Source organism: Bombus flavifrons, chromosome 5, assembly GCF_040668555.2.
Source record: "Bombus flavifrons isolate JBK064 chromosome 5, iyBomFlav1_principal, whole genome shotgun sequence".
In the NCBI taxonomy this organism is placed as follows: domain Eukaryota; kingdom Metazoa; phylum Arthropoda; class Insecta; order Hymenoptera; family Apidae; genus Bombus; species Bombus flavifrons.
Window position 1 is genome coordinate 11,980,737 of NC_138446.1, and position 26,819 is coordinate 12,007,555.

General features: G+C 40.0%; 4 protein-coding genes across 4 annotated transcripts in view; 2 read left to right on the forward strand and 2 right to left on the reverse strand.

Moving 5' to 3' along the window:
- Positions 1 to 859: 859 nt before the first annotated feature.
- Positions 860 to 4,119, reverse strand: Arp5 (Actin-related protein 5). Its single transcript, XM_069112578.1, has 7 exons — positions 3,916 to 4,119; positions 3,464 to 3,778; positions 3,106 to 3,386; positions 2,814 to 3,032; positions 2,436 to 2,737; positions 2,191 to 2,371; positions 860 to 2,104 (listed from the first exon to the last, which is right to left on the reverse strand). Exons 1-7 carry the CDS (start codon positions 4,016 to 4,018, stop codon positions 1,481 to 1,483), a joined length of 2,025 nt encoding a protein of 674 aa, XP_068968679.1. The 5' UTR covers positions 4,019 to 4,119; the 3' UTR covers positions 860 to 1,480.
- Positions 4,120 to 6,743: 2,624 nt separating this feature from the next.
- LOC138180037 (protein obstructor-E) lies at positions 6,744 to 9,760 on the forward strand. Its single transcript, XM_069113457.1, has 3 exons — positions 6,744 to 7,648; positions 8,972 to 9,389; positions 9,650 to 9,760. The coding sequence occupies exons 1-3, from the start codon at positions 7,402 to 7,404 to the stop codon at positions 9,675 to 9,677; spliced, it is 693 nt and encodes a 230-aa protein (XP_068969558.1). The 5' UTR covers positions 6,744 to 7,401; the 3' UTR covers positions 9,678 to 9,760.
- Positions 9,761 to 12,642: 2,882 nt separating this feature from the next.
- Positions 12,643 to 17,396, forward strand: Cpap3-d (cuticular protein analogous to peritrophins 3-D). The gene is made up of 5 exons (XM_069113060.1): positions 12,643 to 12,857; positions 14,640 to 14,858; positions 15,708 to 15,975; positions 16,728 to 16,862; positions 16,985 to 17,396. The coding sequence occupies exons 1-5, from the start codon at positions 12,797 to 12,799 to the stop codon at positions 16,998 to 17,000; spliced, it is 699 nt and encodes a 232-aa protein (XP_068969161.1). The 5' UTR covers positions 12,643 to 12,796; the 3' UTR covers positions 17,001 to 17,396.
- LOC138179860 (peritrophin-1) overlaps positions 17,381 to 26,819 on the reverse strand; it is a 32,969-nt gene continuing 23,530 nt past the window's right edge. The window contains exons 3-4 of the mRNA XM_069113059.1: positions 20,165 to 20,575; positions 17,381 to 19,178 (exon numbers count right to left, since the gene is read on the reverse strand). Coding sequence (XP_068969160.1) covers positions 18,868 to 19,178; positions 20,165 to 20,575 — 722 coding nt within the window. The 3' untranslated portion in view covers positions 17,381 to 18,867. The remainder of the gene's footprint in view (positions 19,179 to 20,164; positions 20,576 to 26,819) is intronic.

The window sequence follows — 26,819 nt, forward strand, 5'->3', positions numbered from 1 at the left end:
AAACGCGTGAAAAGCTTAGGAAACGAAGAACAATGGAACAAAATAAATATAAGAAATAGACGTCCTCCACGTACTTTTCTTTTTTTCTATCTATCGATTATTTAGTAGCGAAGCGATTGCGCTGATAAAACAATTTCAAATCGGATCAAAGTGCAACTACTTACTGTCGATGTTGTTATTAATTATTTATTGAAACTGCAGCGACCTCAGCCTGTGATAGTTAAAAAGGATATTATTTAAATTAAGTATCCGCTGTATTACACGAAACCTAGAGCATCAATCGGCTACGCATAGTCTCGAAGGATCGAACTATGTCTATACGTGTCGTGATTTAACTTTTGTTTGGGTAGGCCCTTGTGCCTAGAACCAAGCTCATTACGATACAATATTGTAAATTATTTGTAACTCGAGAGAATGAAAAAAAAAAAAAATAACAAAGAGATGGCTCGATACAATGTTGCGTAGAATTTAAGTATTATCGTCTGTATTAGTCAGACTTTTGTAAATCTTAATTTTGTAATGAGCTTCACGCTACGTAGTGCAATATGTATTGTTATGCGTTCTAACACGAAATTTTCACATTAATTTGCTATGAAAGATATTGTAATTCACGAATCTGTTGCGTTTCTTCGATGAAAGTTCGAACAAAGGATTACTCTAGAATCGAGTTTTTCTTGATCCGTACTTGTTATGTAATGCGTCGTAATGTTTGTAATTTTATCTAATTTTACCTATAACTGCATGTGATAAGAGAGAAAAGTGTAGTTACAGAGCACGTAAAAGTAAAAATGCAACAAGTGTCATTGAGTGCTTTAAACAAATACACGTAACAAACGCTGTGCGCTTGTGATTATGACTATTTTTCTTTTCGTTTTTTTTTCTTTTTTTGTTTAAAATAAAGAGAAAACTAATCCAATTGTTTCTTCTTTTCTTATGTATGTTGGTGACGTGTGAAAAGGTTCGAAACGAACGAGTTTCCATACGGTATGTTCCTTTATTAGGTGAAACACGCAAGAATCACTTATGATTAGCTGTAATATAATCGCCTGTAGGGCTTCGTAATATTTTTTCAATATATATATATATATGTATATGTATACATTATATTAACTGTATTGTGATGTTAATTTAAGCCATGGACAGAAATGTAGGAGAGATTTTTCGAGGTCGCTGTAGTAAATCCTCTTGCTGGGGTGAGGTATCACTTTCTCAGTTTTTAGCTTATTCGATAAGCGCCGATAAACAAGCGGATGTCGATTATTCTCGATGAATAAAAAAAGAAAAACCAGAATGTACTCGCATAATTATCTTTGAATGGTAAAATGGCGATGATTGGGAACTGTACATTGTGATCAGCAAACAGACTACAATGTAGTTTGTTCGTGATTGAATGAACAAACGGAAACACTTGTGTAATAAAGTAGATATCCATAAAAAAATATCATCTGTATTTTCTATTCACTTTAGTTTTATTATACTTTTACTCCATTTCAACGTCGACGACAGCATCCTCTACGATAACCTGTTCCGATGTCACAGGTGTCTGTATCGTAGGTAAAGGATCAGGAGAACGGGTGTAAGTATTACTGCTCAAGTGTTCTTTAAAATATTCACCACCTCTTTCCTCGTATTCCTTCTTGCTCACTAAGAATTCAGGAAGGTTTCCATTTAAGCCAAAATCCCTGGCGCCATACCATGCATCCAGACTGGTATTTTTTGCAATATTTATTCGAAAACTCGATCCAAATGGTCGTATTTCACGAAGTTCACGATTCAATCTTTCAAGTAAGCCAGGAAATCTTGTCGGCCCACCCGTGAGAAATATATTTCCCACGAGTCGCGACTGCTGTTCGGGCGGATAAAGCTTTAAAACGAAATCGATTGTCTCTGCAATGCCAGCTTCCATTGAACCAATCATTGATGGTTGAAATAATATTTCCGGAGCTCTCAAGCGTTCTACTCCTACGTGTAGTTGATGAGTTTCTCCAGGAATCATAGGAACATTAGATCCAGCACCATCGAATTCTGGATCGTGATGTCGTAGTACATCTTCCAATTCCATAAGCTTTTCTTGTTCTACCTCCGAGTCTGAATCTCCACCTTCCTGTGAAAGACAAATTAGAAACACAGTACAACTTTAACGTTATAAATTTCAGTGCGAAATGACAATAAATTAAAATTTATACAAACCCTATTTATAACTTTATAAACATCCCAATCTTCGTCTCTCATACCAAAATCATCATCGCGTTTTTCCTTTCTCGCCAATTGGCTTATTATGCGCATTCTTTCCTGTGCAGCAGCTGTTCTACGTTTCGCCATATCTTGTCTACGTTGTCTTTTTGCCAGTCGTCTTTCTAATATTTCTTGCCTATAGTGTAAAGAAAAATATATTGTAACATCGTTATAAAAACAACGAAGAAATCATTGGTTACCTTTTCTTTCGAACACCAGCAATCCATTCGTCAAAATCTTGTTGATCTTTAGGTTGCAAACTCGATTTTATTTTTGGTTTTTGTTCTTCCATCGCGATATTCTCCTCTTGCGAGTTAGCCGCTACTATCTTTTGTCTGGTTCTTTCTACTTTTGCTTGCAGATTATTAATCATTTTTATCAGATCTGCCTCATTTGCGAGAGAATAAGTTTTTAACGCTTGATCAAATTCATCCGTTTCACCTTCTTCTAATAAATCTTGAACGGCTAATAATTGATTTAGTTGTTCTTCATCTTCTGCTAACTACAAATAACGATTACGTTTCAATCGTTCGTATCTAAATAAATATATGGGAATAGATTTATAGAAAATTACTAACTCTCTCTTCTCTTTTCCTGGCATTGATTTCCATTAATCTTCTAGCTAATTCGCGTTTCCTTTCCTTCTGCTGCTCGACTGTTAGACCAGGAGTATTTGCAGGAGCAACATAGGGTAATTGAACCCTTAATACATTTGTATCGTAATGATCTGGATCCGCCCATTTAGAAATTTCATCTTGATAACTTAAAGCTATCATCGAATGTTCATGTATTAATTCCTATATAGAGAAAATGGAATTATACGTTCTTTGAATCGTCATAGCAGGTATAAGCGATAAATCATCCATATACCTCTGCTCGACTAGGTGTAATTGCATTTACATGTACTGGATATTTAAGTTGAAGCAACCTGTGCATGTAGGACGTAATGTGATATCCACCAACATTGATCCTTCTTGAGTTTACAGGATCTGCTTTACCATCTAATATAGGTATTATGTGCGTAGTGTGGTATCCAATACTGATTATTAAACCATCCGGTGGACAATTATTATGCTGATAAGAAAATAAGCAATCCACTCCATATGCTATCGCAGGTACGTTGTAACATTCGAATAAAAGTTCAGCCATCACTAAAACGAATACAGCCGTTACCTTTGAGATAAATCTTAAAGTAACCTCAAATTTGTTTGTACCCTTATGTACTTACAGTTTCTGGAATAATTAGGATTCAGAAACGCTTCTGTTAAAATAATAGGATGATTTACCGCACCCTCTGTATCTATTCCCATATGAGTAAACGTGTAATCAAATATTTGTTCCTGTGCTTCAAAATGCGTTACCACGTTTCGATCAAACTGTGTTTTTAATTGAAATCGAACAGCTTCGATATTAGCTATGTCATTTCCAACCTGAGGTTCACCGTCCTTTTTTCCACGTTCCTTGCGTGGTTTTGCAATAAGATTTTTAAATATTAGTTGGCATTCTTTTTCAGTAGCCCAACCAACTCTACAATTGTACGACCCTATAAGAAATCATTCACAATTTTTTATTCCATTCACTTTATATTATATCTGTACTTGTAATTATATATTTATATGATATAATCAAAAATAAAAAAAAAATCAAAAAATATGATATAATCAAATGTATTTAACTTACCATTATCAATTACAAGCGGAGTTGCTTCGCATTTTACTGTATTTGGATAAAGATGAATAATATCAGGTACAGCTTTTATGTCTTTTAATTCAAGAACTTCCATTATATATTTATGATATTTATTTCTTCTTATTTAATAGATCATAAAGAATACTTGCATGCGTCGGTGCTTTGAGACATGATGTAAACAACATAACCAGTCGAGGAACTATAATATCGACGAAGTTGAAATATCAGCCATAAGATGGCGTCTAAATGCAAATGCGTTGTATCACCGACGTTTTAGTCAACGATTGCATCACGCGCAATCAATTCAAACGTTTCGAAGAAAGAACATATATTTCAACTTTAATCTTCACGTTACTTACTAGTATTAATTTACTTCTATTCATTTTTCTATGTTGCGTGATATTTTGATTACTAACCTCAATGTTCAAATAAAATTTTTACAGTTTTTCCAAGTATTTCGATATCACGCTCTATCAAAACTTTTCCCTATTAACAATCGCAACTAACATAATATCTTGTTATAAAGGTATCATAAAATAGTCCATGTTTCCTTTGTTCGTAATATTTGTTCTTATCATTTTCGCGCTTTCGTATTTATAATAAATCGCGAACGAGTAACGAATGACGAGGCGACGTGATACGTTTGACTTTACGGCGCGAATCTAAATTGTTCTGCTTTCGCGGTCATTGGCCACAGGATATCGTTTAAAAGAACGATCGTTTGACGAAAGAAGAAAGCGAAATTGTATTTTTATTCAAATCACTGAAGGTTCGCGATCTTCTCTTCGCGTTTCACAATCGCGAGTACGATTCACCCGCACGTCCGAGTCTTAACGTGATTTTTTCATCGTAAAAGCCCGCGTATCGAGTCGTTTGCGCAAAGAACCATCGATCCTTTTATCTTATCAGCGAAACGTACAAAGATGATCTGTAAAATGTCGCGAGAAGTCCTGTCGCCGAGTGTTAGTGAAACGTTCAAAGATTCGTAAAAGAGTCGCGAAAGAGAAATCACGAGGAAATTAAAGAAACGTGGATCATGTTGACGAAGAGTATAGACAGAGCGAGAATATCGGGTGCCACGCGTATTCAAAGCATCCGGAAGAGAACGTGTGCGCAGAAGTAACGATATTAACATTCACGGACCCTTTCAAAGCGTTGCGCAATTATAATTTCACAAACGCGCGTGAAATCGTACGAACTGTTCCCGATCGATAAAATAACACGGTCGTTCTTCGTTTATCGCTTCACTCGCGAACGCGTTGAAAAAGATGGCAACGAACGCACAGCGTTGAAAGTCGAAACGAAACGAAACGAACGTTATATCGATATTTACTCTGCTTGTGACATTGGTCATCCTCGAGTCGTTGACCTTCTCTATTCTTCAAGTCTACGCGTATCTCTCGTTTTCCCGTTAACATTCGACAAATTTGCATTGTCAACTTTAGATTAACATCTATCATGAGCCGTACTTGCAGCAACACTCAGCGATCTATTGGATCTAAATTTAGCACTGTCAACGCCCAACATCGGATATTTCCAATTCTCTGTTTCAGTGGCTTTCAACTCAACCATCGAGAAAACTTACGGAGGAAAAATTGTCAGAGCACGGAACGTTATGGCACAGATTAATACCAACGTCGGATGTTATTAACTTTCTATGGAATTCGACGATCAATCGACAACAACGTACGAAAGGCGTAATTACGAGCGTAATTGGAAAAAACGAAACCTACACGAACACATGTATCGCCTGCTACTCAATTGCTATAACGCGTGCTCTACTCTGCACGCGTTACGTGTATTTTCATAGTACGCGCACTCTGCAAATCTTCGCCTCATCGAACCTTCCACAAACGCGTAAAAAATCCACGATCTACGCGCAACAAAACGAATTCTACTTCTCGCCAAGTAAACGAATTACCAGGTATGTAAATATGAAACCGGAATTTTTGTATAGAAAATACACGTTTGTTGTATGAAAATGATTAAAAATATTTTATTCCAAGTATTGCCCATCGCTAGCTGTACATTTTTCCCACTTGTCTGGCAATTGGTGGATGCCACGCCAAAAAAAACTGTCGCTCTTTTGAGGCAAACCAGTCATCGAGCCACTTTCGTACATTTTCGTAAGAAGCGAAGTGCTGGTCAGAAAGTGCGTGTCCCATCGATGCAAATAAATTAGTAATCGGACGGAGCCAAGTCTGGCGAGTAAGCCGCGTGCGAAAGTATTTCCCAACTGAACGCTTCGATCGTTTCCTTGACCGGTTTTGCTGTATGCGATGGTGCATTATCACGAAGCAAAATTACTTTGTGTTGCCTTTTTTGATATTCTGGTCGCTTTTCACGCAAAGCTTGATTCAAATCGATCATTTGTTGTCGGTAGCGCTCGGTATTAACGGTTTCGCCAGGTTTTAACAGCTCGGTGATCTTATTCGGTGGTCTTCCACGTTCTTCGTTCCTCGCGTCAAAATTGCCACTTCTGAATTTTTTAAACCACTCAAAGCACCGTGATTTACCAAGAGCATGCTCACCGTAAGCTTCGACAAGCATTCGATGCGATTCTGCGGCAGTTTTCTTCAAATGGTAACAGAAAATCAATGCTGTCCGCAAATTGTAGCTTCCAGGCACAAAATTTGACATGTTCGACGCTATTACAAACCATGCTGTTGTATGAAACTTGTATTGTTCCGAGTCGAAAATGTTTGTGAGATGTCAACAAAGACTTTTGGTATCAATGACGCAGTTTAGTGATAACTACGTTATCAGCTAGGGCCATCTATAGGCAAATTCCGGTTTCATATTTACAGACCTGGTACTTCCGTGCCACGGACATTTCCTTCCTGCAGTTGCCGTAGCGATAAGACAGCCTCCACCGATCAATCTGCCGCTTTGTTCTGCCAGTAAATTATCTCGAGCCAGAAGCAACGCGATTGAATCGCTGTGTTGATCGATGATAAGCTGCGACCAGATCGCCTATTCGCGTACCCGCACAGAGAGGAGTAGGGTGAGATTGCGCGTTACCCGGAAGTGGCAGGGATATTGGTGTCGGTGATACGCGTCCGTAGTCGATGGAGAAATAAGAAGAAACGCGGGAAACAGAAAGCGAAACGGGCGCAGCGAAGGTTTAGGCGGTGAGACAGTATCGGCAGTCTCGTGGAAGAAAAGCGGCGATAGCAGAGCGAGCAAGCGAGAAAGAAGTTTCGGCGAAAGGGGGGTGGGGGTTGTGAAATGCAAGCAAGGATGCAGAGGTGGTGTGGCAGGCGAATCAGGACCAGTTTCAGGTCTGCGCTCACGTCATACCCACGTTGCTACGTGCTGTCGACGGATCGGAAGAGAAGGAAGAAGAAGAAGAAGAAGAAGAAGAAGAAGAAGAAGAGGAGGAGAAACGGAGGAGTAGCGTGTTTTGGGCCATTGTGCTTCAATTAAGGGATTAGAGGCGGAGAAAGAAGAGAGAAAATAAAAAATTGAAAAAGGACCATGTTTCTTCGAGTGTCTTTCCTTTTGTTGGTCAGTGTGGTGACCTTGAGCAGAGCACAGTTTCGGTGTCCCGAGCCGAAGGGTTTCTTCTCGGATCTGGAACAGTGCGATCTTTATTACGTTTGCATAGACGGCAAGGCTGAGGAGAAGCTGTGCAAAGACGGTCTCGTCTTCAGAGACGACAACCCTAAGAAGGAACTCTGTGATATTCCAGCTAACGTGCCTTGCGGTGACAGGACTCTCCTTCGTAAGTTACACTTTCCTTAATCGTTTGTATCAACGTACGAGACATTATTAATGCTCGATGGCACTAGCCATTAGGTTCGGTTCTACGTTTACGTATTGGGAAACGATACGAGCGTGTAAAACGTATGACGATACAGGCTATCGGTGACAGGTGTGGCTTACATCGAAGATGAAGTAGAAACGACGTAAACGAAAGGAGGTGTTAGTTTTGTTTCACGTAGGAAGATATACGATCTTAGGTGCTCGTCTATCGCAAGATATTCGAATCGTAAGATCGAGATTTACGTTTGTTATTCGACGTTAACGTTCTGACTTCTGTTCCGACTAGAGAAATATAAATTTAAATGTTTCAGCATATAAATGAGATATAATGAAAAACGAGTACAGAGAACTCTCTTATTTTTAATCTCAAACGGATTTTAAAGCGCATGTATTTTCAGACGACGAACTATGTAGTTTTTAGGATTTTTACGTATAAACGATCTTCTTTCTTTCAAGAAATTTTCACGTAAAAGCTATTGAAACATCCTTTGAATGATTTACGATAGACATCGTGACGAAGTATCAATTTTAAAGAATCAATTTAAAAGTAGTATCACGATTGTAAGCTAAATCTAATCTACGAGCGAGCGAATCGATCGGCGAGGTGCAATCGCGTAAAGATCGCACGATACCGAGAACTTCGAGAAGCGAATTTATGAGAAACCAAAGGTGAAAGTTACATGTCTGATTGCGCGCACCAGAATATTCCGGTCACACTATCTTCTATTTTCATGAAATTCCGAACAGGAACGTGATTCGAATCGTCGATGCAGCAGAAATTTGTATCGATGTCCCATATCGAACATCCAACCGTCCGATCTAAAAATGCAAATCAGGTTTTTTTTTTCCAATGAACGCAGCTCGATTTCGAATGCGCGAATTCGAACGCGCGCTAAAAGAACGACGCGACGATTAGAATGCGTGGCGAAGTTGCGAAAGACGCGATAAATTAGGACGAACCGGTTTCTCCGTAAATCCTTGGCTAAATTCGTCTTCAGACGTGCTTTTAATCCTCCTTGGCCTTTGTCTTTCTTTTTTTCTCCTCCCGCAAGCGTTCTTTTACCGCTCGAATCGAAATCTTAACTCGTATGCTAATCTTTCCAATTCCCGTGGATCGAGTGGAATCCTAGTGAAAGGACATTTCTTTCTCGCCTCGCGTATAACCTTATGTTAATTAATATCATTTATACGTTATGTATGAATAATATTAAAACTTTAATGTAGCCTTTTACTTTAGCCTAGTAATTCTATTTTAATTAACTTTCGATGCTTAATTATTCAGAGGAACCACAGCCGAGCAAAGGATGTCCACGAGCTAATGGCTACTTCAAACACGAGGATCCAACCGCTTGCGATCGTTTCGTGAATTGCATCGATGGCGTGGCGCAAATAATGCCCTGTCCGCCTGGTCTGATCTACGAAGACAAAATGTCTAGCTGTGTCTGGCCAGCAGATGCCAGTAGATTGTGCGAGAACGTGAAGAGAGACGTTCTCGACGATGGATTCGTTTGTCCCGATGGCGATGTGCCTGGACCACTCGGCAGGATTCTACCCCATCCTACCTATCCTCATCCGGAGGATTGTGCCAAGTTCTACATTTGCAAAAATGGCGTGGTGCCGCAGAAAGGACAATGCGAGCCTGGTACCGTTTACAGCGAGGACAGCTTCAAGTGTATGGATCCGGAGAGCGTGCCTGGATGGTAAGGTTTAGTCCGATCTTAACGAGAAACTTTGACCGGATTGTACTTTGTTATCGATCTTCGAAAGCGCGTCGTATAACGAAAGATCGCGAAAGTAAGAAACGATATCGCGATAGCAACGAGCAACAGGACAGTGAAAACAAATTTGGAAATTAATATAGCAGCGTAGGTAGTATATGGTGTTTATTGGAGAGGTGACATAATTTTGTGCACTTTAAACGCAACGAAATTCTTATCTCTGTTGTCTCTTCTTGTTACAGCGAAGACTACTACAAAAACAAGAACTGAATAAAGACAAGGTGCCAGTTACTCAGCGATCACGTTTGTAACGCTTAATTTTTTACACTTAGGAACAATAAACCCGTGATACACTTACGTAAATGAGTAGCCTTTGCATACACCTCCCACGATAATTATACCTTTCTCCTTATGTAAACGGATATTACGCTCCGGAAATTTATAGTGCCGACAACTTTGTTACGGCTTGTTCTAATAGAAAGATCAATAACCGCGAGTTAATAACTGTAAGAAGGAATTCGCGATATAAGCGAAGGAAGAAAACGTAGCACGCGCGTTATTTTGCATTTGGTTGATTGGCAGAAGGGAACGAATTGGTCGCGATATTTTTGTTTAGCTGTTGTAAATAATTTCATTCGGGTAATACTTTTATCTAGAAATTTGCCTACTCTCGTGTCATAAAGAGCAAGAAACTATGGAATTACCAGATATTAAAAGTCTTCTACCGAGTTTCTCTAGGTGTTGATTATATAGAAAAGAGCATCGAATAAGAAACAATTACAGCTGTTGCTTTGAATCGCTGAAAATTGATCTTGTTTGAATACAATGAGCGACGCGTAATGGTAAAGGCTGGCAGACAATTTCACTTAATTCACCTGATTGCAACCTTTCTCTTTACGTAATTTACGATGTGCTCGATGAAACGCACTTCTCGCGACCCCGTCGGCCGATTTACATTTCTGCCGAGTCTATCTCGCTATTGAAAATTTGTGAAAGTTCGTGCTTCGTATCCGACATTTTGGAAAATCCTTTCAAAATATCTTCTGCGTTGGAAATATGTACAGCGACTACGAGAAGTATCGTAACACGTTGTTGTATTTTTTATAGCATTTACGTACTAATTAATCAGTACATATGACTACAAAAATCTGATGCCAGAAAATGGAATGCAGAACTCGTTAAAAAATTGCATAATATCGTAGGAAATTATTTTCTACAAAAGTTTTATCAAACGTTTCGTCATTCATAGTTTCTATTTTACATTTGCTTTTCTTTCTCTTAGATATTCGATTTTTTATAGTCAGCTATTTGCCAGATAGAAGATCGAAAGAACTCAATTAGCCATCGATCAGAGGCATGACCATGACGTATTCGTTTCGTTGATCCGACTGGTTCACCGACAATGCAGATCATGAGTAGCGAGATCGCGATCGGCATTCGTCGGCTTTCACTGTCCATGCCGGGAGATCTGGTTCTCCCTTCAGGAGCCATTGCTCCAAGTAGCGATGATTGTTGCGTAAGGCCAGTTAAAGCCTCCAGGGGCTAACCGTACTTCATACATACATCCAGGAAATGTATTTGTACGGTCATATGTGTATATCGCGTACTCTCATTTTTAACCTCGCTGACGCTAATGCGATTCAACGTTGTACAAACGAATGGTTGATGAGCGTGGTATGTATATACATTGGAAGATGGAGCGAATCTCATCAGGGAATATGCGTCGCAGGCAGGTAGTCAAGTAGTTAAAAAGTAGTTAGGTGGAAAGGATTTCTAACTCTACGATTCTACTTTACACGTGATTTTAATTTAACGCGCAGTAGAAGAGTTTAATTTAACGCGTTGGCTACTTGGCTGTTGTTGTTTCCCTTTGAGAACTCGTTTTGAAAATACGTATAAATTATCTGTAAAATTAGCTACGCAGTTTATTACGCTTCTACATAGTTTTCTAAAGACAGATGTCAGTGATATTGGCAAATAACTTTCAGGGAAGTAAAATATTATTTGATGTAAAAATATGTTTTTCTATATTTCCGTGTTATTATTTTCTGCCATAGAAAAATACGACAAAACTTCTTCTTCTTCTTTCCAAAATTATTTTTAATTATCGTTAATTAATTAACGCTAGTAGTACTGTTTCCTTGCAACTGCTGTGACGCATTACAAGAATCGAGATAGCTGCAAGGGGTAGAGTTTGACATTACTTCCTTAACAAGTTCAGACTCGCGTGAAATTTATACATATTTTTCAATCACAGCATGAAAATGATTTAATACGTTACGTACGTGAAATACACACGCAGTGTATAAAGATGGTCGTTTTATTAACTTTTCGACTACTCGAAAATGATTATCTTCGACCATTGTACGCGTATCATTCTGTGTAATTGTTTCATTCATAACTGTAACAATGATTACCTAAATAATTACGAACGTAGTAATTGTCTAACATAATTACAGCTCACGTGTATAGCACGTGTACACTTATGTGTACTTATGTACATAAATTTGCATCGTCGTAAACACGAAAGTTGATGGAAATGTTAACGAGGAGGAAACGCTTAACTACGTTATAAAACATCAGCTAAGTAGCCGTTTTCCATGTAATCAAGATGCTAGACCGAGATTTTTTGTTTTCCAAAATGTCAGTCCAGTAACGCGAAACCTGGTTCTTCTTCTACGTTGCGCAATCGTTTCTACAAATTATTTTCTCCGCTGCACTTACAATATTAACGTAATACGCAATTGGCGGTTATTCTTAGATACGTTCAGTGTCAACGAAAAATTGGGAAAAGTTCTGCGCGCTATAAAGAATAGATATTAACACGCCAATTGTCACGATGGTTATCGTTGATTCACGTTGCTAAATTGTCTAGGATGGTTAAAGTAAGATCAATTTTATGGACTAAAAGATGTTCGCCAACGTGAATGATTTGCTTAACAATGTCAGAGAAAAAGTGTAGAAATAGGACATAATACTTTGCAAAAATTAAATCTTATGATACATTTCAATCTATCGCGGCTGCCAGGACAAAATATAGAAAATTCGCAGTCACATGGCAGTGAATGCGTTACAGAAAATCTCACGAAAGTCCAACCTCTTTGGGACCGCGTTTTCTCACGTTTCTCGCTTCGTTTCTTTCAAATTCCCTTTGGATTTTCGGATGAGACGTTCGATCGGCCGCTTGTCCGCTCGGCTACGCTCGGCTCGGTTCACCGAAGTCGCACGATCGCTCGAAGAAATCGACGCGGAGAACGATCGGTAGGGTGGGGTAACGAGAGAGCAAGTGTACGAAGCAAGTGAAGGGAGAAGCTCTCTGTTCCGAGGTCGATAACTAAGTGTCAGTAGTCAGAGTCGACCCGAGTGGAGGATCAGACCGAGCGACCACTATGACGATCGAACACCGGAGGAGCGTGACCTTTTTGGCCGTGGTGACTTTTCTCGCCTCCGGTAAGTTTTTCTTTTTCACCATCGTCGGTCAAATCGAACACCTCTGCTAAGATTCCTCACGGCGAAGTCTCCTCCTCCTCCTTCTTCTCCTTCTCCTTCTCGACTTGCGGATCATCGACGGCTAACGATGCGTCTAGAGAAGCGCATCGACCGTTCTCCGGGTTGCATCCCAGCAGGCGTATTCGCGTCTGGTCTCGGTCGTTCCCCGAGTTACGACACTCGTGTCATACAATTTCAATAGCTTTCACCGTTGTCTCGGCGACCGCCTCCTCTCGCCATATGGTTACGTCGACGTGACCTATGATATAATGGCGGAGTCTGTCTAGCGGGTTTGCACGCCTTCCTCTCTATTATTCCGAAACGTATTCGCCATATCGTCGACCACGATCTAACCCGAGCTGCATTATTCATGCACGCGCCATTCGGATGGCACGTCGCCTCTTTCTACATCGCGTTCTTCCGTATTCCTCCGTGTCTTTTCTGTCGACGTGCTTTCCTCTTTGTCTTTCTTCCATATCACAGACACAACGAACGTATTACGTAGCCGGTATATTTGTTTTACCGCGCGAGGGAATTTCAAAGAGTTTCTCGATTCAATCGAAGAACCACGCTTTGGTAATTTACGATCGTAGATGGTACTCTTCTTACAGATCGTTTCGGATCGAATATCCGCTGATATTTAAGACTTGGATGTTCGTTAAGATCTCATCGGATTAGCATCGTTTTCCGTGCTTTTTTTCGGCATCTTATCGATGATCGATGCTACTTTCTATTTCTCTCGATAACGAATAACTCGTACTCGCGTGATTAATATCGCTAAAATATGCGGGTTTCTCTTTCTACCTCGAGCTGGTTTGTTCTTTGCCTTCAGCCTTCTCATTCTTAGCCCGTCTCCTTTCTATCGTGAACGTCGCCGGTTACTAGAAATCTTTTTGCCAGCAATTAGCCTCGACTACCTGTAGTTTGCGGTTTTCTCGCAGTGTTCTTCCTGATTGTTTCTTCGTACAAAGAAGCGCCGACTTTCCATTCGCCGATGCACGAATATTTTTGTTTCGCGACACGCTTTGTTACTCGACCAGCAACTAGCCTCTTTTTTTTGCTATTGCGTTTTGTCATACTTCTTCTTTTCGCTTGATTGTCTATTCAAGATTCACCGTCTGTAACCTTGACTCGCTTTCTCTATCGTTTTGCTCGTTTAGAATGAGCATCTTAGTAGTAGTAAATGTTCCTTATATATTCTTTCAAGGTAACGCGTGCATTTCTTTTCTCTATCCTCTTCCTATTCTAATATCTGAGTTTGTTAGATCAGGTACGCACAATTTTTGTACTCAAGATGAGACGAACCGGAACTTGTAAAGAAACTACAAAGAAGACAACAACTTTGTCTAAAATCGCATAAGATTTTAGTTGCTTCAATTCATAAGATTTCGACTAAATTTCGAATTGCAAATGACGACGGTTTAACAACCACCGAATCAAGAGAATATAAAACAATACGATCGTTTCCAGGTGTTTTACGACCTATCTCGTCTTTTTCTTCCTTTTTATTGCTCCGATTAATCGTTTTGGCTATTAAAATCGGCTTTTTTAAATTGTTTCTTATCTCGTAAATTTGTATTTTTCTAGTTTTTCTAAATGTCGCCATTCGTTATAATAGAACATGTTGGCGTTACTTTTCGGAGAAAACCTTTGACTTTTTTCCTTCATCGATTTACTTTATTTCCAAATATGATAATAATTTTTTCCATCGATAAATAACATTTTTCTCACTTCGATGTATAGTTGAAGCAGCTACCCTGTTGGGTGCGCCACCCTGTCCCAACCCTCATGGCGTCCACGCGTACGCTCACCCCGAGGACTGCAACGCATTCTTCCTCTGTACGAACGGCACCCTGACCCTCGAGTACTGCGAGAACGGATTACTTTTCGATGGCCATGGCGCCGTACACGACCATTGCAACTATCACTGGGCCGTCCACTGCGGAGATCGCAAGGCTGACCGTAAGTATCTCGTTACGTTCTCAACAATTGCGACTATGTCGTAACGACACGCATATACGAGCTACGCGTGAAGGTTCTGTCTTTCTATCTGGATTTATTAACACCTTGTTTATAGCACGTCGTTAAGTCGTAACGTTAATCCTGTTGCGATCCTTGAATTTTCATATCACAACCTTGCTCCGATATGTCTACCCTCTTAGCGTATTAAAGCAGCACTAATTAAAAAGTAAGATAAAATTGAAGCAAGGAATCACGACGTATCAACGACGATTCTTTCGTATTTCGATCAATTTTGAAACGTTTCAAGTGTTAGAAAAATACAGCGTGTCGAAATTGTCACGTCACGTCGAAGAATACGAACGATGCTAACGACCACACTGGGGACTTTCGCGAATTTATGGGAAATTTGAAGGTTCAAAAGTGGACAGACAACGCAAATACACAAGAATACAACGAAGTATGCAAGGTGTAACATCCGTTGCGATATCTCGTAGACGAAGGAAATTTCAGTTCAGGTCTTACCTTTTAAATTGTATTCCTGAAAATACGAATTCGCACAAATGTCTCTCTGCTTATTAGAAAACGAAGAATAAGAGATCAGATAAAAATCTCCAGACTAGATAACATATTTGCGATTCTCCGGATTTCGACCGTGTTCCTGGTAGTTTTCATTGCGCGTTGTTCCGTCGTTTTCTGAACATTCCAGTCTGCTTGAAGGTAGACTTGAAACGTTAGAACAAGAAGCATCGCGTTACCAAGAAACACAACCGGAGCCCGAAGAATCACAGATACGTCGTTTAATAAACATCGTGAAAGTTCGAAATGTAAAAATCTGTGGGTCGTTTTCAGTTACTCCGCTCAGTAGCCCCGGCTGCGAATATCAATTCGGTCTCTATCCTGCCAGCGACCTGTGCAGCACCACTTACATCAAATGCGTGCACGGACATCCCGAGGAAACGCACTGCGACGCAGGATTGGTATACGACGAGAAGAGTCACACTTGCGTCTGGCCCGATCAACTGTTGCCCTACTGCAATCCGGAGGAAATAGTCGGCTTCAAGTGTCCGCACAAAGTACCTTCGCACAGCGCTGCTGCCAAGTTCTGGCCTTACCCGAGGTAAGTTGTTCCTACGAAACTATTGTTTTCGCAGTTGCCATTGTTTTCAACGATATATTATTTATAAACGCTTCAGAAATTTATTCGATGGGTACGCGATTGGTATACATGGGCGTTCGATGAGTACGAACAATGGCTGGATTATAAATGCACGATGTGCATTTATGCGAGTCTGATCATCGAAGTTCGTACGCAAAATGTAGACTTTTTTGTTGGGGTCTATTGTCTGTCGTAGAGATGCTTTTCCACTTTTCGTTTTTGTAATTCGTTATTTATTTTAAAAACGGGTCGTGATTAACAGGAGATTAAAATACCGACAAGTATTTAAAAGTAAATAAATGTTTGATTTTACACGGAATAAAAGGATATTAATACAAATAACGAAAAGTTTTCGGAGGTTTCTTTAAACTACACCGTCGAAGGAGAATTTATCGATTAAATAAATTACCTACTGCAGGCTGAATTGTTCGTTTGAAAGCGAAAGAAGCCGATGTCCTTAAATAACCAGCGACCGCTGTTTTGTCCGACGCAGAAATTAAAAACCGGTCTCCCTATGCTTTCGAGAGGATAACTCGAAGAAACGCCCGTTGAGAGGCGACACGTGTTTTACGGTTATTCGGAGTTACCGTCATGTTAAGAAACCCAATTTTCGTCGTTTCTCTTTCTTTTAATGGTACAGTAGCGATAAAAAGCAAGGAAGAAATGCGGTTAAATATTTGTAATCCTACTTATAGAGAATATTCGTTTCTCAGATTCCCTGTACCTGGGGACTGTGGCAGATTGATCACCTGCGTCGATGGCAATCCACGTTTGCTTACGTGCGGCGATGGAAAACTCTTCGATTCCGTGAGTCTGAGCTGTTTGGATCCTGACGAACTGCCTCATTGGTACGTTAGAAATTTCATCGTTTCGTTAACTTTTATTTTCATATTTTCGATGAAAGTGAGAATGAAAATTATGTAAAATATAATTTACCAAGAATTATAAGTAATTCGTCGGTTTGTTTCAGTGCCAATACCGTTTAAATTACTCAGGGATGTCAGCATCGCTATTCGAATTCGCAAGAGTCTATCAACCGTTTTAGAACCTCGAAATCTGCAGCCGTTTATTCGAAGCAAAATATTCTACTTGATAAAAAATAATCTAATCGCCCACCGAAAACGTTACGAAACAGTAAAATTAGCGAAACTATAACGCAAAGTATTGCTTCATCGGTACAAAGTAGACGATATCGATAGATCTGTACAATTTCACAGATGTATAATAATTATAAAAAACAAAAATAGATGTATCGATATTTCTAATTACTTTTAGTTAGAAAAATGTGTTTTAAAGGGAAAACAACTGCAAAACGACAGGGACAACGACGTGTACACTGAACATTGGAATAAAATGTGGACATGCGTACAAAAAATATACAACGTACACTTTATTTCAACGAGTCTATATCCGTACAATTGTGAACGTTTTAATAGATGCTTACGATTAAGGCGAGAAGGGAGAGGGGGGGTGAGAATGGATAAAAGAGAATATTTACACTTTGACTGTAAAAATGACAGAGAACAGTGTGGTGATAGTTGCTTAATAACAATAATCAGGAGGTGTACAATCAAGATGTGTTCCATACGATTTACCTATATCCTTTTTAACTTAGACGTACGTGCGCAAAATAGTCGTCGACGAAACGACCATAATTAGAGAAACGAAAGAAGAAGAATGAGATATAAAGAGGAATATCTAGCACTTCTAATCAGAAGTAGTTACATACTTTCTAACGAAGCGGTGAATATACATAAAGAACTGAGTTCAACAACGCCGCTTGCGACCTCGCGCCATCTCTTCTGGATTCGAGTGCCGCGATACCGATTACAATATCGGTAAATTCACGTTTCCTGGCTTGCAATCCAGATTTCTGTTCGTTTCGAAACTTTGGAATGAATTCTCGATCGCGCTTCTCGCGGACGATTGTCGTCCGATCGACGCTCTTGGACTGCATTCTCACGCGCGTAACATTTTGAAAAGATTCCTGAGTCGCCTGGAACTCGGTTGGAACACGACTGCGCGTAACTGCAACGTGTTTAGCGCGTACGAATATTTGTATGACGTAGGAACGATGGAATGAGCGATTAGTGGGCTGAATTTCATGATCTAAAATCGATCTAAACGATCAAGGTATATCAAACAAAACCAACGAGAAGACGAGGGACCTAAAGATATTAATCGCTAGTTTTGAAATTGCTTTACAGTAGGATTTAGTACTTTGACAAGAATGAACATCGTGATTCTATATGCGTCTTTCTTTTCACGAAGACACATTATTCTACAGGCTATATTTTACGAGCTACGTTTTAAATCGGGAACGAATATTTGCTCACAAACGATCTCATTTTACAATTCTATCATCCTTGAACATTTAAGCTTCTTCTTTTTGTCTTGGTGTTATCGACATGTTTACGAAAGAAACTACGATCCAGCGATCTACCCCGAAGTAATCAATTCCGACAGGCGCGATATTAAAATCGATCTGGTTTCTTAGAGAATAAATAATAGAACGCGTTGTAAATACGAGGCAGATAGAAGACAAATCGAACGATAAAGCGATTAAACAGTCTTGTCCATTTCAAACTTCGAGCAATCGATCCTCTTACTCTATCGTCTAAAACGTAGATCGCCTAAGTACACGACGTTGACGAAATAATACGCGAACTACGTAAAATAATATCGAACCAAACGATACCGATCGCTCAACGATTCTCCCTAATTTTTCCTTTGTACGGTAATTTACAAAAATCGGCTCGTTTTAGACAAAACCTGAAACCGTCCTACGTTACACGTTCCACGCGCATGGACGCAGTCCAAGACCTTACGATTTATCGAAAAGCGTTGAACAATTTAATTTCTGGGACGAGCTCGAAGTGGAATCGGCAGTGCGCCGGCTGGCAATGGCGGAACACCCGGTGGAAGGTTCTCCTCCTCCGGCTCTTGTTCGTTTCGTCCTTCAGGGAGGTCACCCTCGAGGTTGGGTGGCGTCGTGGGTACGTCGCAGTCTTCGGTGGGTGGGACCACGCACCTGAGCGACCTTCGATCGAACACCAGCATCGCCGGACATCTTTGTAGCCGTGGATATCCTCCTTGACATTGCCAATAACGGTTGCAGGATTTGCCCAACGGAACGTTTCCGTTCGCGTCGTCGTTGCACAGAGCTGTTGGAGATTCGATTACGCGTTATTGAATATGCCAGTGTAAAAGACGAGGTCGTTAGGAAACACGGATAAGTGTTAGTATTTTGATATTCTAGCATCTAGTAGAGTAATTTACACTTGGAATCCCGTAGAAAAGCTATGTACTTAGAAACCGAGGATTTTGGAATTTTAGCGGGCGACGATCTCCAATTCGTTTCGTTATGTAATTTTATGTAACATGTACGCGCGTCGCGAACATTTTCGATTAATATTTTGTAATATTAATATTCTGTAGTTTCTATACACAGGAGCGTGGTTGTACAGTGTCGACTAGAGGTATCAGGACATCCGACGATACGTGGTAAACATTCTCTAATTGCGATATTTTATCGTAAATCTGTTGCTTCGTTCGTATCGCGCGCGTTTCGCAACGTAAAATACCCACAGAAGCAAAAATTTCTTTGAACGAACGAGTGGGTGTCTTAATAGCTATCGTCTGCAACGTAGGATCGAGAAGGATGAAGGATGAAGTAAATCTGTAAATTCATATTGCAAGCAGTTTTGGCCGCGATCGGTACTTTTACAAGTTCGCCGCGATGAATGAGACCTCTTGTTCGTCAACTTGTCAGGCTCCTCGGTTATCGTCGAGACGAGACGATACGACGCGTGGGGCAGACGAAGGTGCGACGAGAGCTCGCTTCGAATGCTAATTAACGACTCACCTTTTTTTCCCGGCGGAGGCCACTGACATCGAACGTAGACTACACGAGGCGGGGAGAGAAAAAGAACCACGGGCGCCGCATACCCACACGCGCGTAGACTCTTACATGGTCGCTTTCGAAAGTGAGAATGATCGCGAACGTCGCCTCTGGCAAAATGTTACGCGTTTTGCGAAAGAGGGAACGGATGTCAAAGAAGCAAAGATAGAGGGGAAGACGTGGTGTAATAAAATGGAGTAATTTGCCGGAGATTTTTCGACCAGCAGCGAAAACCTTCCATCTACTCACGATGTTTCTGACATCCTTCGACGTTCTCCGGCCAATCGCAGGATCTGGCCCTCTCGTTGTACAAAAGTCCACCGATGCACAGCTGTTCCGTGGCAGTGCCATTCCAGCAAGTCCAGTAACGAGTGCAAGATGTCTCGTGGCCGAAAATACCGTAGAGCCAGTCACAGTGATCAGCCGGGATCGGTGGATTCGCCTGACGTTTTCCGTCGCAATAGTTCGCTCTCCAGGGATAATCGCAACCCTCGGTCACGCCACGGTGCTTTCCAGCGAATACGAGGCCGTTTGGACAGTCGAATAATTCTGGGCGACCATTGACGCACTCCCAGTAGCGATCACAGTATTCTATGTCGCCGACGACTCTGGATTTTGTTTGACAAGGGTCTTCTTGCTGTTGCTTCTGAGCACGCGATACTGTAACGCACAAAAATATTAATAAAACGTGTTTTAGAAATAAAGCTGTACGTCAAATTAATCGTAGGTGAGAAAGAAGGACGAAGGATGGAAAAGATAGTTTAGGATATCACGAGAATTAGCATTCGATAAAAATGGGAACTACGACGATCTAAATATCAAATTTGTTGAGATAGATCTTCGAACAAAGTACTCTTTCGTTCTTTCGGAACGTATCATTCCCATTCACGAGTCGTTCGTAGGTGCGCGACTTGGAGGAAGAAATCTGTAATTCGAAGAGGATGACAACTGTTAGCTGCTAATGAATACCAATTACGAAACGTTTGGCGGCGGATCGCTCAGCCTCGATCTATTATCGACGGTTAACATTGTCGAAGACAGTTGCTGCATGGTTTTTCAAGCGAGCAGGAAATTATGCGTAATTCCCATTGGGAAGGCCGTACGTCTCGCAACTTAATATCCAGCTGCACGACAACATCTTTTCGTGATCTCTTCTTTCGATCGAGGAACACGTTCCCGTCGACCATGAGGCATAGTAACACGATTTCTTGGCCGATCCGATCGAACGTTTCTGACTCATCGTTCGTTGGCACATCGATCTCGCAGAACGAGTCACGATCCTAGTTTTTGTCTTGAAATAAACATTTCCAAAAAGAAAGAAGTACGACCGTGTAAACCGTGAGAAATTTGACGTTCGAACTCTACTGGAATTCGTAATTAGAGTTAAGAGATTTTGATCGAAAGGTGTTATACAATTTTGAAACAGAAGCTACTTTTAACGAATTATAATCTTATTGTCTCATACTTGTCTTTCATACAACTTTCCTCTTATCCTTTGAGAAACTCTCTCTTCTATTTATTATCTGTAATGGCTCGGTATAGCTTTCATCAGATACGTTCTCTTGTTATCACGATACGCTTCAAGCGTAATTTTTAGTCGATAGAATAGATCAGAATGCTTTTTATTCGACGAAGAATTAAATAAATCGAAATCTCATTTTCTTATTATGCAATTAAAATTATTTCATGCTGGTAATTCGCGATAGTTAAGCTTCGACATTCCGAAGCTCTTCTCATACTTGTTTCAATAAAGATACGACATCGTAATGTAGCTGGTACCCGCTGATTATTTTGCCATTATGCCGCGGCAGTCGTTTTTCAATCGCTGGCATCACAATGCGATTATTATATTGTTATTTTATCGCGCCATACGAATTTTTCCATCAGAAGATAAATCTATGCAAGGCAAGCGTTGCAGAACACAATCCTCTGTGTGATATTTTCTTAGATGCCCACTGTGCTTGGTAAGGTGTTAACGTTTGTTGCAAGCGCTATGGGCAATCGTGTGAAAATTGCGATACAAACAGTCTGAGTCCGAGGTATACCTACTTACTCGTTTCCTTTTTCACGCCATTATATACAAGGTGTTAAAACTATTCCTGTCAATTTCTACTTATCTTCGCTTAAAAGAAATACGCGTATAATTTATTCGCAATATTTATCAATTTCTCTTACGTTTTGTCGAACTTTTCTTCACTAACCGGTCAGTAGGATCGATCATTATTAAGCGAAGCGTGTTCGCAGAGCAGTAGCTCCTGACTGCAAAAATAATCGAGTTTCTCCTTCTTTGACTCGTTTTGCCAACGGTTACAATACGTAAATACGTAACGTATTATAAAGAAATTTTCCAGGTATGCAATAGTCACATAAGTGTATGTATCGTTGCAATATTCTGAGGATTTTCTAACGAAACTTCAAGTAAAACTCATTTTAACGACGCGTGCGAACCGCGTAAGAAGCGATAGGAAAATTCGTGTCATAGTTGGCGGATTGATGCACACGTTGCCAACATCCTCTGCCATCATCCTGGTTGCCAAATAAATCGTGTGAATACGAATACGTGAATACTATTACTCAAATACAAGATATCATAGCAAAAACGTTAGCTCGGCGAATTTTTCAGCGCATCGACACGCATATTGTTCAAATGTGACGCGATATATTCACATCCAGTCTCGAAAAGTGAGCAAAACAATATAAGGTACAATGTTACAAAACTTACATACACCTGTTACATCTACGCGAAATCATAAAAATAGTAAGATGTCTTGCTTTCTTTCTCTCTCTCTCTCTCTTTGACGTTCAAAAAATTAAAGATCCGATGCAATCCTATCCCAAAGATTTCTACGAATCAAATGTTTCAATTTCTTAATTTCCTCTTGGAAATACGCTTAAAATAATTATACCGATACGCGAGTACAAAATAATATTGCGACAAAATGTGTTTTCAGTTTCTTTGCTAAGTCAGATACATTTGCTAAGTTTGACTTTTATACGCAGACTTTTACGACTGATTGTATATATTGTACGTATTTCTCGGTAAGACGATTGAAACCGCCCAAACGAAGCGCGCTGTTCCAATGAACCAGAGTCGTGAAATTAATTTACATCCCAAGTGAAGTTGCTGGTGCCACGATGGAACAGTTGGACCGGCGCAATCGCTTAACCACAGGAGGTTACACGTAGCGGTCGTAATATCTCGGTTAATGGGCGCATTTCGGTGTCCGAGACCAGGTAGAAAAGCGAATACATACATAGCAAAGTAAGGTGGGAAGGCAGCTCGTAGCTCGCTCCCAAGAGAGCATGGTCCGGGCACGAGTGAAAGTGTCTAGCCTTGACTTGCAACCTTCATCCCGCCCCTTTCCTCTACCCTGTCCTCCACAAAATCGAACATTCGATTCATCGACTTCTACTCTAATGTCGTTCTCATCCTTCATCGAACATCGCGATTAATAAACCGAGAAATGAATTAAATACGTGAAAGAAACTGGGAAGGCAGAAGTTGTTCGGTGACTTTCTCGAGTCCAGAAGCGAGCACCGAAATTTCATTCTACATAAAACTTCCTTAAAAAAGATCGTACAAATCCGATACGATATTTTCTCTTCTCGAAAAGAAATCATTGGCCTTTAAAACATCTTACGATGCTGGAAGTGCTGGTATATGAAGATTTGGAGAGTTTAAGGGACTAAGGAGTAGGTATAGATACAGTTACAGAGATTGGAAAAAGCATTTGCAGATATCTTTATTTTACAATGAAAAATTCTTCTTGTCAGGTTCTACGTTTCAGCTTCGGATTCAGTTTCATGTCAAATCTTGGTGCTCGAAAAGAAATTGCTACTAAATGATACGAAATATATTAGGTTGTCCGAAAAGTTTCATTCGTTTTATGAGAAAATAATAGAGGCACGATGTTTTTTGTTTTATATTATTTTGTCGAACTACGTACGATCCATTTCGTTCTGTTGAGATAAACATTGCGACATTTCACAGACCAGGTTTCGCATTTGTACGAAGGTGCATTGTTGTAAAAAAACACGTTTGCGAAAGAAAGACACTTTCCGGACAACCTAATACTTGGACCGAATGATGAATCGGATTATAAACGTGCAAGTACTTTTCCATAATCAGTGTACAAAATTTTGTACGGATGACGTTTTAACGAAAATATGAAATTCGTCAGACAGCAAGAGACAGCAACAGAGAAACCAAAAAGCAGAAAAACGAAACAACGGTGTGAAAATGCCTCCATGTAGCGTTGTAACTAAACTAATTCTCGTCTTTTACCTTCGTTTCGTTTTCGTTTCGATCCGCTTGATTTAGACGGACAATTAAAAAGCAACGTCTGTTTCTTTTTTTCGCGATGTAGAAGGAACGGAGGAAGAACGTAACGATGCGGCGATTGGAATAAAATTTCGATAATCGGCCCGATTATGATAATGGATTAGAGGATACGCTTAAACCAGTTTCAGGATGCAGGAATGGAACGATCGAATTTGGAGACTGTTCCAGAACGGTCAGTTGAATGTCAAGGATACACGCGCGGCTGCAAGGCACGGAAGAGAATGATTCTTCTAGCATCTTGTTATGGACCATGAATTACGACGCAGGCAGGGAATTTCCAGGTGTTTTAAAATATCAGGCCGTTTGAAGCGATATTTATGGCTCCTTCCTGTTCTACCCTACACTCACGCTTCGTACATCAGAATTAAATCGCAAAAAGGACGAGATAATACATTTTTCAGGATAAGAGATTTCTAGTGATAAATATTCGTCCCGTGGCTCGATAAATTTTCTATTAATTTCGTAGTAACTGGAAGAGCAACTCGTATAACAGAGATTGCACGGCCGAGGAAAAGCGAGCGCGCAGCGCACCTTCGAGTATCCTGCGCGCCTTTCCAAATGGAACGCTTCGCCGCCATTCGGAGCTCTAGAATACTCTATCGAGTCTAGAATGCTCTGGGACAGTGGTTCTTAACGCTTTAAACACGGCTGTCGTCAATAGCGACGACGAGACGAGAATTTGGTGAAACACAGCCAAACCTCGTCAATGAGCGACGTCATGTGTGGAAAGTTATATCGCATTTAGCTTTGTTTAGCCTTGTTTCTTCACGTTTCTTCTAAGAATCACGCGTAAAGAATCGATCTTTCGTTTACCATGGATCTCTTTTAAATAATTGTCTGCCGCCATGGATCCCCGATACTTAATTGAAAATTCAAATCCGTGACGTGCCTCGAATATGTATATTTAAAACGTTGAGAAAGAGATCTAACATAAATAAATAAATACACATACTTTTGTCAAATATCTTTTATTCGAATAATAAGGTATACGTCGGCGGACCGCAGATTAAGAACCGCTGTTCTGGACGATTATGTCGAATGTTGTTGCCTGCGAGTACAATAGAGCGCGAACAATGCACCGTGGTAGAAGAATCGAGTCGCCACCGACGAGAAATGAGTTTTCATGTCAGAAATCATTAGCGTTCCAGCATCTACTTTTAGCATGGTCGAAAATCTTCAGGATTTGGCCGAGAAACGAAGCGAAGAACGATAAAAGGAACAAAAAGATACTTAAAAATAAATATTTGATATAGATTATAAAATCTGACGGGATTATAATTTATCTCGAACGTTGCATACGATCTTCTAAAATAGCGAGAATTTGGAAAAATTTGTCGAGACTATATAATTTATAATTTGATGAGTTTAACATCCTATCGTTAGCGATAAGTTAACGTAAATAGCAGATACGTAAAAATTATTAGCAAAAACGTTCTACAGAGAAACGCTAAGATACAGTCGCCTGTTGACTTTGTAGGTGGACACATCCCTGGTTAGGCAGCCTGGTTATGTAACAGAGACTCTTATTAGTGTCGTGGAACCGAGATACTTTCCCTTCCTTTACGACTCCTTGTAAAGAAGTAAGTGGTCGCAGTAGGCCGCTAGTTTGCGTTTAACTATAAGAATCGAAGTCAACGTACAACTGTGAAACTCCTAATTGTTTACATTCCATAGATAACACGTGCGATCTTCTATGGCCTGTTCTTACGAACTACGAATCTCTTCTCCCGTTTAGCTATCTTCTTTTTTAACGTTCCACTTTCGTAGCTGTTTCATAGTCGCTTTCTACAGTCGAAAATGCATCCATAAATTTTATACTCGTTCGTCGCTCTTAATACGTATTATATGTGCCGATGGTTATGAAAGTGGTCTAAGTCATATACATATTTTTGCGAGATATTTTTCAAGTTTCGCGTTTAACGCACGAGCTGAACTGCGTTTAACGACGCAACAACCGACTCTCGCGATCTAACGGTTTCTACTACTTCGCAAACATGATTTCAGATTCTTGTAGTGTTAATAGACTCAACGGAAAATAAACGATAAAACCAATTTTCTTTTTTTAGATTCTTCCTTCAGGCCACTTTCATAATCATCGACACATATTTCAAGAACGTTTATGGTCGAGCTTTCTTTACTTTTCACTCTCGATCTACTATGTAGACGAGGATCGATCAACGCTTTGCGGATTGGAGCCGCGATTTCGCGTCTTTCATTTCTCACCTGTTGGCGACGAGAGACGCGAATTCGCGTATTACACACGTCATACGGTATTCTATAAAAATGTTAACTACCGTTAAATAAAACAGTAAGAAAAGCAATGAATGCTATAAATGCTATCGCTATATTGGATAGATTTTTAAAGAATTTAATAAAATAATAAATTTTGCTTAGTATCATCGGAGAAATTGTTTTCAAGCATATCATGCTAAAAAACGTTATCAGAAGTATCTTTAAATATGCTCGTTGATTTTAATGGAATATTACATTGAAGAATATTACAGCATCAAATGCTGCTCGGGAAGTTCGTTTCGATATTAAACCCTCTGGTCGACGTAAAAA

Coding starts and splice junctions, on each gene's coding strand:
- Arp5 (XM_069112578.1), bottom strand. CDS start 4,018: ATGGAAGTTCTTGAATTAAAAGACATAAAAGCTGTACCTGATATTATT. Junction 3,387..3,463: donor TCCTAATTATTCCAGAAACT/GTAAGTACATAA, acceptor TATTCGTTTTAG/TGATGGCTGAACTTTTATTC. Junction 2,372..2,435: donor GCTGGTGTTCGAAAGAAAAG/GTAACCAATGAT, acceptor TTTACACTATAG/GCAAGAAATATTAGAAAGAC.
- LOC138180037 (XM_069113457.1), top strand. CDS start 7,402: ATGTTTCTTCGAGTGTCTTTCCTTTTGTTGGTCAGTGTGGTGACCTTG. Junction 7,649..8,971: donor CGGTGACAGGACTCTCCTTC/GTAAGTTACACT, acceptor TTAATTATTCAG/AGGAACCACAGCCGAGCAAA. Junction 9,390..9,649: donor CCGGAGAGCGTGCCTGGATG/GTAAGGTTTAGT, acceptor TTCTTGTTACAG/CGAAGACTACTACAAAAACA.
- Cpap3-d (XM_069113060.1), top strand. CDS start 12,797: ATGACGATCGAACACCGGAGGAGCGTGACCTTTTTGGCCGTGGTGACT. Junction 14,859..15,707: donor CGGAGATCGCAAGGCTGACC/GTAAGTATCTCG, acceptor GGTCGTTTTCAG/TTACTCCGCTCAGTAGCCCC. Junction 15,976..16,727: donor AAGTTCTGGCCTTACCCGAG/GTAAGTTGTTCC, acceptor TTCGTTTCTCAG/ATTCCCTGTACCTGGGGACT.